Below are 13294 nucleotides of genomic sequence, written 5' to 3' on the forward strand. Positions count from 1 at the left end.
CGGGCTGGGGATTCGAACCCGCCACCTTAGGTGTATGTGGCTGGCACCTTAGCCGCTTGAGCCACAGGCGCCGAGCCCAGGCTTTTTCTTGATGGCTTTTATAATTCTAAGTAGAGAAATAGATATAATAGAATCTCATTACTTATAGTAGTTACGGTCTACAAAGTTATTGTGAACACTGAATTAACAAACATGAACCTTTGTTTCTGGAGAAAACACAGGATCCCTGTAGCCTCTTGTCTTGATGTATTTCTGTCTAAAGACATTTTATCTAACATACAGTGCATTAGCATTGAACTCACAGTCAGCAGTGCTGTACCACATGCTGGAACAAAGCTTATCTAGCACGTGTAATTTCTCCTTAAGGAGCATCACTACCTTGTTGCTCTTAGGAACACTAGAAAACACACACTTGGGGGCCATTTCAAACTGCAGAATCACCAACAAGAAAGACCCAAATGTAAAAAAAGGAGCACTGAACACGCCACTAAAAAGGCATTAGTTTGCTGTAGAAGTGCAGCAAGAAGGTAGAGTGTCACCTTGTTTGATCTCGGTTGGACACAGCATCAGGTGATTGAAATTTTCACTGGTTGGTACATGTGTGAAAATGACCACAAAAGCCGCACAAGTACTGATTTGGAGTTTGTAAGTAAATTTTAGTAGATACATTTGCCAATGTAGAATCTGCAAACAACATGGACCAGCTTTATTTAGAGTCACCAATAATTTTGTTGTAAATTACCTTTTACTGAGGAAGAAGCAGGAGTAGAGAAGATGATTTGTGCAGAAGCGTACAGGTAGTGAGAGACAGAAACAGGACTGTGAGTTAGTTTTCTTAATTCTTAGTCTAGCATTCTCGTATTTCTCTCTAGATCTTGGGAGTTTCTGATAACTCCCAAGAACATTTATTCTTGACATCAGTGGACATTAATGAGAAAAGTTCCAGTAAATTTTAAAAATACCAAAGTGATCCAGTTTTTACAGAACTTTCTAGAACAGAAGTAGTGAGTAGATTCTGTACTAGAAAAGTTTCCTTGACAAAGAGTGCTGTGATTGATTGGTTATGTCTGTGGAGGCACAGGGCTGCAAAGTGGCAGTGGGCATGCCACGTTTTTGGCATCTAGACTAATATTTACTCTATTAATCTATCTTCTTTGACATATAGACTTGAGGATTGATGACAGTTTCTTCACAGAAGCAACTCTTCCAAATGAAAAACTACTTTGTCATTCAATATAATTCTGTACAGATTGTCCTATATAAAACATATAATGAGCCAAGAATTCTTAAATGGCAGGCTCCAGTCCTACTTCTATCCTAAAATATTTTTGCTGTGAACATTTCTGAGGCAATTTGGCATACATTTAATTTTAGTTGTTTTCTCCCCATGTCCAGGTTTAGTTTGGAAGCCAGTGCTGGCATTTGACATTATTGGTGTACTAGGATAATGGTTAACAAATATCAAGCTCATAGCCTGCTATGGGTCCTAAGTGCTTCATCTAGCTTGCCATGTTTAATCTTCTCAGTAACTCTGAGGTACTGTTCTTGTCCTCTTTTTCTTTCTTTTTTTTTTTTTTTTTTTTTTCAGTTTTCAGCTGGGGCCGGGTTTGAACCCGCCACCTCCGATATATGGGGCCGGCACCTTATTCCTTGAGCCACAGGAGCCGCCCATTGTCCTCATTTTGGAATCAGGGAAACTAAGGCTTAGAGAATAAAGTGCCCAGTCCAGTCCAAGGTTCCTTGGCCAGGAAGTAATGAAATTAGATGGGTAGCTAGGACTTCCCTACATTTATGTTCGTACGTGGAATCATCAGCTTTGGCCCATAAGTCAAATCTAGCCTGCCTTCTACTTTTCTCAATAAAGTTTTATTGGAATACAGATGTCTTAATCTTCTGTAACAGAATACCTTAGATTGTATAGCTTAAATAATAGACATTTATTTCTTACAGTTCTGAAGGCTGGGGAGTCCAAGATCAAAGTACTGGCCAATTTGGTTCTTGGTGAAGGCCCTTTTTTTGGCTTATAGATTGCTGTGTTCTCACTGTTTCCTCACACGTCAGAAAAGGAGAGCTAGTTCTCTGGTTTCTTTTTTTTTTTTTTCCTTCTCCTTCTCCCTCCCTATAGTTTCTTCTTATAGAATACTGATCCCATCATGGGAACCCTAACCTTGTGACCTCATCTGAACCTAATTATACTGCAAAGGTCCAACCTCCTAATACCATTACATAGGGGGTTAGGGCTTCAGCAATTTTGGGGGGGGGGGTAGGGAGACGTAAACTCTCAATCCTTTGTAACAACCATGCCCATTTGTTTAGGTATTATCCGTGGGTATTTTCCCATTCCTATGTCTGGGTTGAGTAGCAGCAATGGAGACCACATTCCCAACAAAAGCATAAATACTTAGTATGTGGTCCTTTATGAAAAGAGGTTGCTGACCTCTGCTCTTAACTATTACCCTGTAGCTATGGCCTCTATAATAACTGAAACAGTCTGTTTCTGCGACTTCTTGTATGTATAAGTGTGATTTCAAATGGAAATGTTGGCAGCCCGCTTTATTTGCTCATTGTGGGTCTTGAGGCTTATAGTATATGGTTGTCTCTCTTTTTAGAATGGAAGCTTTCTGGAATTTAAGAGGTACACCGGGATTTTTACACTAATATACAAAAATGCAAAATGGGTCATTCTTTTTATGGCATTTAAAGTGGCTAGGTGCTTCCTGGACTCTAACTGGAAAAACTGCTCTTCCCCATAGTAGCTGCCCTTGCCAAGCCTGATTGGCTTTTCCTAGTACAGGTGAGGTAACTTCTGTCTTAGAAATGGGAGGCCAGCGTGTAGGGGTAAAATTTGGTTTTGGCAGAATTGAAGCCAGCTGCAGACACATCCACTTTGCCATGTCATTTCTCAAACTTAGAGGATGGGGGTGGCAGAAGTGCCTCCAGGTTTGGTTTGCCATGAGTACAATTAGTTGACTGATATGTGTTGTGCCATTTTATTTGTCTCTCTCCTATAGAGGCATTTACACACAGGATTACAGGGGACATCTCTGTTTAAACTTCCTTGGACACATGCCTAAGTTTCTCTGGGTCAGAGCTAACTCTTTGGATTCTTATCATTGGGGCAAAAGAAATGGAACTGATTTCAGAAGAGTAGACCAGTGAGTTGGAATACTTAATTTGTACCAAATATATTACTGACTTCAGCATCTGTAAACTGACCACACAGTATGTTCCCTTATGCACTGGGTCTAATAAGGGCATGCTACAGTGTATTGTATTTTCATCATCTTCCCCTCTATGCCAGAGTGTCTCTACACAAGCCCCCTCAAACACATGTACCAGTCGGCCAGCTGCCCAAAGTCCTCCCTCCTCTGTCCTTCCCACCCCCTCATTGTAACAGCAAGGAATAAGGCGTCTGTGTACTTGGGAGAGAGTAGAAGAAGATGGGGGTGGTGCCTACAAATCACACAGGACCCTAGAGGTCCCGCTCAGAACTTGTGGCTTTGGTGTTCTCTTTGGAGAAGACAAACTGTGAGAACAATAATCCCATCTACCTTATTACTGTAGCTCCACCACCCAGAACAACATTTGGCACAGGGAAGGACAAGAAAGCAGAACCAGAAAAGCCCCACAGGACACAGGAACTCAGCTTTCTTCTGGCCCCATCTCTCACTGCACAGGCAAGAGAGGAAAATCATACTTAAAACCCTTTCCAATTTGAAGGCTAATATTTCCTTTAAGGAGTCTGTAGGAGGGAGAATACTAATCATTCTTTTTCATACTTCAATTAAATATCCAGTAATTCATCTCCATCTTTGCTTTGTTCAACAGAGATTATTTTTCAACATTCACATTTTAGGAGCTCCTAGACCATCTCTTTCCAGGGCTCAAGATATATCTGAGTCCAGTAGGAGTCAGAGTAAGCAGTGTCAAAACCCAAAGCTTATTTTCCAGGTAGCCAGCCCTGCCCTCCTACGAATGGTGCATGTGCAGCAGCTATGGGAGGGGTGAGGCAGAGGGCACCTTCACATCCATACCCTCCCCCCCTAGAGGTGCTGGCCTCTCTCCTGCTCATTCTGTCACTCAGTCCCATGGTATTCTGTTGCTACTCTAAGCCACTCTCTCAATCCATTTTTCTTTGGGCTTATTGAATGGCAACACCTGGGAAAAGCCATTGAGAAATAGCATCACACCTTTGCAGGGGTGGCCATCGTCCTCCTGCAGTGGTGGTGGCTCTGTAGATAACCTCAAGAGCATGAGTCCAGGTTGTGTGGGTGGTGGGAAGAATGTGACTAGCCAGAAGCTAAAAAGGGTAAAGAAAAAAAATGTATTTTTAAGAGTCTTTTCCAAGTCACTGGAAGCAGAGAATTCCTTAGAGTTCATGTATACATATGCCCAGTGAGTGGGTCTTTTATCAGATTGGTCATCAAAATAACCTGGATAGCTTGGAGAAAAACACTGATTTCCTGGGATCCTCCCCTGTAATTTCTGGAGGGGGGGTCAGAGCTGAGGTCCAGGAGATTATAAACTTCAGCCCAGCTTAGGAGTCATCCTACCACTGTCTTTTTTGAGGTCCCTTCCAGCTCTCAGATTCTCCACACTGAAATCAGGTCTTGGGTAAGGTGGCACCGGCTGGCAGCCTCTGAAAGGTAGCCCTGTCTAAACTGGTCTTAGCCTGACAGAGGGGGCATAACCTAAGTAGCAGCTTATGGGTGAGACACACAGTTTGATAACATAAGTGCAGAATGCAGTTACTGTTTTTACTTTTATTTTTGGAATAAAAAATGTGACTGATTTATCATTGAGAAAATGAAAAGAAAAGATTTACTACAAAGTGTCTCGTCTCACCCCTGCCCATGGTTATTGAGTTCTCCCCTCAAGCAAAACATGTTATCATTTGTTTCTTAGGTATCTTCCCATTTAAAGAATAAATGTATATATAAATTTGTATGGGTTTTTTGAGGTACAATTAACATACATACAATTCATCTATTTAAAGTGTACAATTCAGTGATTTTTAGTTTATTTTAACCATCACCACAATCTAATTTTCTGACCATTTTTATATACTCATCAGCCTTCATTCCTCACACTTCCCTACACTCTAGCTCTACTTTCTGTGTCTGGTGTGTACAATTTTTAATCCTTTGGTATTTTGCATAAAGATTTTGTGCTGGGGAGTGTTCTGTACCTTCTTTATTAGACATGGTGTCACCACTACAGGGACCTTCTGTCCAGAGACAGGACCGAAGGCTGTACTCACAGTGTTTGAGCCTGCCTGACTCTTGGGGAGCAGAGAGATCTGTAGGAACAGCAAGTTAAAGGCCAGGGTCACTGCCTGTCTTTTGCTGTTGTAGGCTGCCATGGTGGCCTCAGTCCTAGCCAGGCAGAAACTGTAATCTCTGTTCTTTATCTGTTTAGAAACTTATCGCCTATGGACACATCACTGGCAATGCCCCCGACAGCGGAGCCCCAGGGAAGCGGCTGATCGACAGGATTGTTGAAACCATTTGCAATTGTTTTCAAGGCCCTCAGACTGATGAAGGAGTTCAGTTACAAATAATTAAGGTATTTCTGTTTGTTTGCCTGGTCTGGTTTCTAAATTAGAAAGCATGTCCCCTTTGGGAATTTGGATTTCTTATTTACCATGTGTTAGTTTCCTCAGCTAGTGCTGAACTGGAAGAGAAAAATTTAAACATCACTTAGGTTTTTTGTTAGGTATCCGAACTTACTAGCATGGACTGAGACAAGAAGAGCGAACTCACCTGTGTTTGCAAAGTGAATAGTTCTGCTATTAAGTCAGCTTGAAATTTTCTGGTCTTTCCCCTGAAATTCTGGATTCCCAGTCTGAGGTTTCTCAGCAGGTCTTCTTTGATACTCTTTTTCACCAACTCTCCTCTGTCTCCTTGTTCCCCATTTCGCTTCTCTGTTCCCTTTCTGTTGCCAGGAATGGTTTGGCATGGGATATTACCATCTGCTTGTCTGAGAACAGGATTGGGACAGGGACAGCTAAAGTTCCAAATCTTGAGTCCTGAATATATCAGCTTTAGGAGGAGAAGGCTTTATCTTAGCTGTGCCCTTCTTAAAGCTCTCTTGAAAATGCACCAGGGAATTGGGAAACTGACCACCCATGGAAACATGTATTTTGTGATTAACCAGGGCAAGATCAAATTGGAGTATTGTTCATTTTGAGAGAAGTATCTCTTTTTCATTCTAGATTTTTCAGTCAATATTAACATTCCGAAGTTTGCCTTTTTAAAAAGTGAGCCAGTAGAAAACCTATTTCAATACAATGTAATTATTTCAAATAACTTGGATTTTATGAAGATAATTATTTTAAACTCACTATAGGGCTTTTGGCACTAATCATCCTACTTAGTTTGCAGGGCCAACTTAAAATTTGTTTATTTAAAAAAAAACGCATACGAAAAACAACGCCAAGACCTCTGGAAAAGTTGGCCTATAGGAGGCTAGGAGGTTGGTGGGCATTGCTGATGGTGAAGGTTTCTAATTTGTGTCTTAGGCTCTTCTAACCGCAGTGACTTCCCCACACATTGAGATTCACGAAGGTACTATCCTACAGACAGTGAGAACATGTTACAATATCTATTTGGCCAGCAAAAATCTCATCAATCAAACCACTGCCAAGGCTACCCTTACTCAGATGCTTAACGTCATTTTCACCCGCATGGAAAACCAAGTGGTGAGTAGCAGCATTTGGGCGGGGAGGAGGAGGGCATGACATCACTGATGTCTGAACTCTTTCATGTGTGACCACAGTACTTGTGAAAGTTGACTAGTATTTTAAAGTGTACCACTTCCTACAAATTCTCTGTATGGTGCTTTTATTCTTGCTTTAAAAATCAGAGAGAGGGCAGCGCCTGTGGCTCAGTGAGTAGGGCACTGGCCCCATATACCAAGGGTGGTGGGTTCAAACCTGGCCCTGGCCAAACTACAACAAAAAAAAAACAGCCAGGTATTGTGGCAGGTGCATGTAGTCCCAGCTCCTGGGAGGCTGAGGCAAGAGAATCGCCTAAGCCCAGGAGTTGGAGGTTGCTGTGAGCTGTGATGCTACAGCACTCTACTGAGGGCAATAAAGTAAGACTATCTCTAAAAATAATAATAATAAAAATAAAAATTAGAGAATCTAGCGTGGATTTTGAAGTTTGCATCGAGAGTTTGCTTTGAGTTTGTTAAAGGAACTTATTTCCTTTTTTTTTTTTTTTTGCAGTTTTTGTCCGGGGCTGGGTTTGAACCCACCACCTCCAGTTTATGGGTCCCGGCGCCTTATTCCTTTGAGCCATAGGCGCCACCCAAGGAACTTATTTCCTTTTAAAATTTTGATCCTTCTGGCTGGAAATTTTTTAAGCAATAGGCTATCATAATTTTTGTTCCTTTACCAAAATACTGGGACCACTTAGATAGAATTCCTTTTCTTATTGCCTTTTAGTTGCAGGAGGCCAGAGAATTGGAAAAACCAATCCAGTCAAAACCCCAGTCCCCTGTGATCCAAGCTGCAGCAGTATCCCCAAAGTTCAGTCGTTTGAAGCAGAACCAGGCACAAAGCAAACCAACAACTCCTGAAAAAATAGATTTAACCAATGGTGAACATGCCAAGAGTGATTCTGGAAAAGTGAGCTCAGAAAATGGAGATGCGCCCAGAGAAAGAGCCCCGTCACTATCAGGTATGGCCTCATGTGCTGTGGCTACGCCTATCCAGGTGCTGGGGGAAGTCATCCCACGTAGGGGCAGATGCGGGAAGTGTTTGGTGACATCTGAAGAAAACCTCTGAGAAGCTTTTCTATTTCTGGGCCTTCCTCTTGAGTTCCCCTTCACTTTTCTCTTAGGGAACACAACCAGTGAGGCATGAGTATGGTGTCCCATTGTCAGCTGCGCAGTTTTCTCTTAAATGGTTCCTGGGGTTTCTGTAACTACTGCTTCTTTATGTCAGCCTCAGTGCTGTGGATTCAGTTTGGGGGCACTTATCTCCCAGTAGTTAATTAATTGGAGATTGGTAAGTCATTCAGTGTCATCCAGAGGAGGGCAAGAACCTCAACTGTCATTACAGACTAATGTCCATGCCTTGCTCGGTGCCTGGCAGTTAGGAGCCATTCATAGGCATCGGTGGAAGGAGCCAGAGGTGAGTGAGTGGTTAGTTGGCTGGAAAAATGGACAGATAGTTTTGTTTTTTTCTTGGTGACCAAGTACATCACTAGTTTTTGTTAGCTTTTTTAAATCAAAGAATACCCCACACCTGAATATAGCCTTAAAGTAAATCTGTTAGGCAAGAAATCTTGGATTGAGTTGTCAAAAGATTATTTCTGACTCTTTATATGTTTCTCTAGAAAACTTGTATGAACCAAATCTAAAAATCTTACTTTTTCAGGAATTTACCTTTCCCAAGTGATTCTGTGAAATAATTCTTCATTCAGGCTGGTTCTTCTACACAAAATATCTGATTTATACTTATATTAATAGTCAATTTCATCTCTTCTTCTGAAGAGGAATTGATAAGGATTTCTATTGGTAGTATGTTCCCTATAAGAGAGCAGCTTTTATTCCTTTCAAATTTGCCAGGATGCTTGGCATACCTGTGAATAAACCCAAGTTTTGTTGCTGGAATATTATTTTGTATCCAGTTTGTGCAATGAAAACACAAAGAGAAAGTTGTCTCCAGGAATGGCATTTGTTTCAGGGTGAGCATGGCATTGCGTCTGCTCACGCCTGTCGTTCTGTATTTTAACTGTCATGCTGTAATATTTTAAGGACAGTGCTTAGGCCCACCTTCTATATCTGTTATCACCTACCTTTGCATTCCTTAGATCAGGAGCCATTTTTTTCTGTAAATTTATCAAGCTGTGGTCAGTCAATAAATATTAATATTTAAACACACTATAGTGAGCAAAGCTGGGCAGACGTATAAAACCCAAGACTCTGAGCTGCATGAAAATGCTTCCACTCTAGCCCATTTTCTATATAGTGGCCAAAGTGATCTCTTAAAGTATGAATTATATCATGACCCTCCCCTGCTCAAATCCCTTTGGTAATTCCCTGTCCATCCCATTCAGAGTGAAATCCATGCCCATCCCAACCCCACAGCTTGCAAGATCCTGTGTGACCAGGTCCCTGCCCACTTCTCTGTCCCCTTCTCCCCTTGTTAAACCTCTCTCTTCCTTGTCTGTTACATAATACATAGGTGCTGTTTCTGGTGATTGAAGGGCCATGCTTGTTCCTGCCTCTGTGCCTTTGCACTTACTGTCCCTTCCCCATTCTCAAACCCCCTTTAACTCAGGTCTCTCCGATCGCACTGACAGAGGCTTCCCTGATCACCCTCTGAAGCTCCTATCACATCTGGTTTGTCATCTCTTTTATATTCTTCATAGGATTTATCCATACCTGAAATTACTGAAGGGCTATGTGTGTTTGTTCCCGGTCTGAGACCCAGGCTGCCCCGTTCACCTCTATATTCCCACCACCTGGAATAGTGCTTGGCACACACAGCAGACACACAGTAAATACGCTTTTTGAATAAAGGGAGAAAAACATGATTTCTAGATGACACTTTTTCAGAAACCCAATAACTTGAAATTCTGCACTAACAAAGAGAAAATAACATGGAGTTAGCCTATCCCTGTGGATTTAGTTGCTAGTACTTAGTATATTCCATGAGGCTTTCCCAGGAACATGGGGATCAAATTGCCTACAGGAAGCAAACCCAAACCTGCCAACAGTGGGTCCGAATAGAGTGCGCTGTCAACCATTATAAAGGGCAAATGGGCCAGCAAGGTGGCTTGGGCCCACAGTTCCAGCTTCTCAGGAGCCTAAGGCAAGATTATCATCTGAGGCCAGGCATTAAAGGCTGTAGGGCACTGCGATTGTACCTTCTGAACAGCCACTGCACTCTACCCTGAGCAACCTGGTAAGACCCTGTCTCTAAAAAAAATTAAATAAATAATGAAAAGAACAAATGACTTCCAGCTCTCAGGATTAGGCTCTAAAGAAAAAACAAGTACTCAAGAAGAGGGGCTTGAGCAGGCTTAGAAGTAAGGGAGTAAGGACAACCTGGTAGGCAGATGGTGGGGTTGCTGCCCAAGGAAGACAGTGCCTGAGGCTGGAGTCCAGGCAGTAGAGGCCCAGTGAGTACACTAATAACAACAATAATGTGGCTACTATTCTTACCTATTAAAGTCTTCCTGGACATGAGACACCATTATGGAGCTCTCCTGTAGACTCTGTCCTATGGTCCTCACTATCGTGTAGCCACCTCAAACTGGGCACTTGCTACACCTAACACTGTGTTCCCTAACTGGGCATTTGACATATCTTTTTCAATTAATAAGTTGCCGAGTTGTATTTCTTCTTGATAAATGATTGTTTTCCTGTAAAGGAGCCATATTGGTGTATGGTGGGAATATCACAGCAAAAAGGTGTGCTCCCTGTTGTTTTTTTTTTTTTAATATTCTTATATATTATTAAGTGCTTAGACATTGGGCACAACCCAACCCTGGTTTCTAGGAAACAAGCATGTCACACTTTATTGTTGTTAGATGTCGAAAGGTGGAAAGGTACCGCAAAGAACCAGGCCAAGTAGAATTAACAGCAGAGGTTTATTAAGAGCATCTGCAAGACCAGCTGCCACTGAAAGTGGAAAATGCTGACAGCGCTGAGTTAGGGTAAGGGACCTCTTCTAAAGCGATTCAGGGTGTGGTGCACGTGTAGCTCTGGAGGTGATGGGCATGCTGTGACAGAGATCAAAGGGCACCTGCTGGAGACCTTATAAAGGGGCTGAGGGTTGCCTGCTAGAAGTCTTCTGTAACTTGGATGGAATGTTTAAACAGAACCAGAAAAGCAAGGAGAGTTCTAGGACTTCCAGTCAGGATCTGCTAATTGGCTGGTTTGGGGGCAGAACCATCAGTCCTTTGGGCCACTATCTAGGTGGGTCAGTTACTAGAATGTAGGACCTTGGGTAGAGTATCCAAGACCACTTGAGTTAGTTCCTTGATCTGGGTGGTTCTATTCCTGGAATATAGGGCCTGAAAGATCCCAAAAACTACTCCTAGGTTCCAAACAGGTGGTGTTCTGTATGGGCAATTATGCGTGACTATATAGTAAAGAAGCAACAGTGATTTTTATCAAGCAAATGGAGAATGGCTGGTTGCTATTATTATTGTAGATAAGCCTGTTCCTTTGTAGAGTTCTGGGGGCCCTTATTCAAATTCTTGCCTTGTACCCCTTCATCAGTTTGTAAGAGTGGTTTCAATTCCCCTGTGGGCTTTTATCCATCCTCAATCCTGAGATGTGGGCAAATGAGAAGGGAAAGGGCCTGTGGCCCATCTGGCTCCTTCAGACTGACATGACTGTAGTCAGGGTTATGTCCAGGGTAGTTAGTTGGGAGTGCTGGGGACTATGGCAACAGAGTATCAGCAGAGTTCATGCCCTGGCTGAGGAGGACAGTTTCTCCTGGTTCTAGCCAGTTATGACTCAGCATTGCCCCTTAGTTGGGTGTTTTTCAGTAGAAGTCAGATCTGTTTTTTGAGTAGTTTTCCAGATTTTAAATGTTGGCAGCCAATTCAAAAGTTTTAAAAAGCAGTGCATAGGCTAGACAATAACCTACCAGCCAGATACACCTGCAGCCACCACTTTGTAACCTCTGGTCTAACTTAGATGGCCTATAGCTTTGATAAGATGAGGCAGTGTTTCTTGGGTTTTGAATATAAACAAGATGCATTGTACCTTTTTGGAATGTATAGTACAGATTAGAGACTGCCACCCATAATTAAGTCATAGTATCAGAGAATGTTAGAACTAGAAAGAAGCTTAGAAATATTTAGTCATATGTTTACTAAATCATGGCATAGGTGAGATGATTTTAGGTGGCTCATAGGTGAATGGTTTATATTTTAATAGTTATTTTAACATGTATTCAGAAAATATAACTAGTATATCAAAACTTATTTTGTGGATTTTATTGCTTGAGGTAAATTAATTTAAAGAACACTGTTAAGTATATATAGTCATGTGCTGCTATACAGGAGTCCATTCTGAGAAATATTTCATTAGGCGATTTCACTCTTGTGAGAGCAGACATCAGAATACACTTGCATAAACTTCTTCCTTGTTACTTCTTCATGGTAGCATTTGGTTTAAAACACAGTTTGTACAGCTATACAAAAAAATTTTAATATCCTAATTCAATAAGCTTCTTTATTTTTAAAGTTTTAAATTTTTTTATATTTTTAAACATTTTTATTAAAGTCTGACATAAACACACAGATTAGCCTAGGTTTACACAGGGTCAGGATCATTAATATCACTGTCATCTACCTCCACATCTTGTTCCACTGGAAGGTCTTTGGGGGTAATAACACACAGAGCTTTCATCTCCTGTGATAATAATGTATTCCAGAATACCTCCTGAGGGACCTGCCAGAGGCTTTTTTACAGTTAAGTTGTTTTTTATTTTTTAAGAGATAGGATCTCACTCTGTATCCCAGACTAGAGTGCAGTGGTGTCACGGCAACCTCAAACTCCTGGGATTAAGCAATCTTTCTACCTCAGCTTTCCAAGCAGCTAGGACTACAGGTGTATGTCACCATGCTTGGCTAATTTTAAAATTTTTTATAGAGACAAGGTTTCACTAATTTGCCTCAAACTCCTGGCCTCAAGTGATCCTCTTACTTTGGCCTCCCAAAGTGCTGGGTTTATAGGCATGAGCCACAGCACCTGGTCAACTTTATGTTTTTTTTATAAGTAGAAGGAATACACTCAGAAATGACAGCTAAAAGTATATTTTAGTAGGCACATAAACTAGTAACACAGTTGTTTATTATCATTATTAGAGACTGTGTGCTGTGTTTTGTGGTACAGTAAGTTTATTTACCAGTTTATACCAGCATCACCACAAACATAAGATACACTCTGCTATAAAGATGTCACTAGGCAGTAGGAAATTTTCATCTTCATTGTGACCTTATGGGACCACCAGTGTATATGCAGTTTGTTGTTAACCAAAACATGATTGAGCAATGCAAGACTATATATATGATATATATACTATAAGTGGAGCATGACTATGGGAAAGCTTATGAAGGTGTAAGAATGCCTAATGTTTCGGTAACACTGATCAAGTCTTAAATCATCTCTTTAAGATGAAGTGAGTTTAGAAGATTGTGACTGTGGGCTCGGCGCCTGTGGCTCAAGCGGCTAAGGCGCCAGCCACGTACACCTAAGGTGGCAGGTTCGAATCCAGCCCGGACCCGCCAAACAACAATAATGGCTGCAACCAAAAAATAGCCGG

At 41.6% G+C, this 13294-nt stretch overlaps 1 protein-coding gene across 1 annotated transcript in view; it reads left to right on the forward strand.

The window, feature by feature from the left end:
* Positions 1 to 13294, forward strand: part of ARFGEF2 (ADP ribosylation factor guanine nucleotide exchange factor 2) — a 105069-nt gene that overhangs the window by 18186 nt on the left and 73589 nt on the right. The window contains exons 3-6 of the mRNA XM_023511981.1: positions 4581 to 4614; positions 5419 to 5565; positions 6521 to 6700; positions 7448 to 7682. Of these exons, the coding sequence (XP_023367749.1) occupies positions 4581 to 4614; positions 5419 to 5565; positions 6521 to 6700; positions 7448 to 7682 (596 nt within the window). The remainder of the gene's footprint in view (positions 1 to 4580; positions 4615 to 5418; positions 5566 to 6520; positions 6701 to 7447; positions 7683 to 13294) is intronic.

This window comes from Otolemur garnettii, unplaced genomic scaffold, assembly GCF_000181295.1.
Source record: "Otolemur garnettii isolate 467f Iridium unplaced genomic scaffold, OtoGar3 scaffold00023, whole genome shotgun sequence".
Taxonomy (NCBI): domain Eukaryota; kingdom Metazoa; phylum Chordata; class Mammalia; order Primates; family Galagidae; genus Otolemur; species Otolemur garnettii.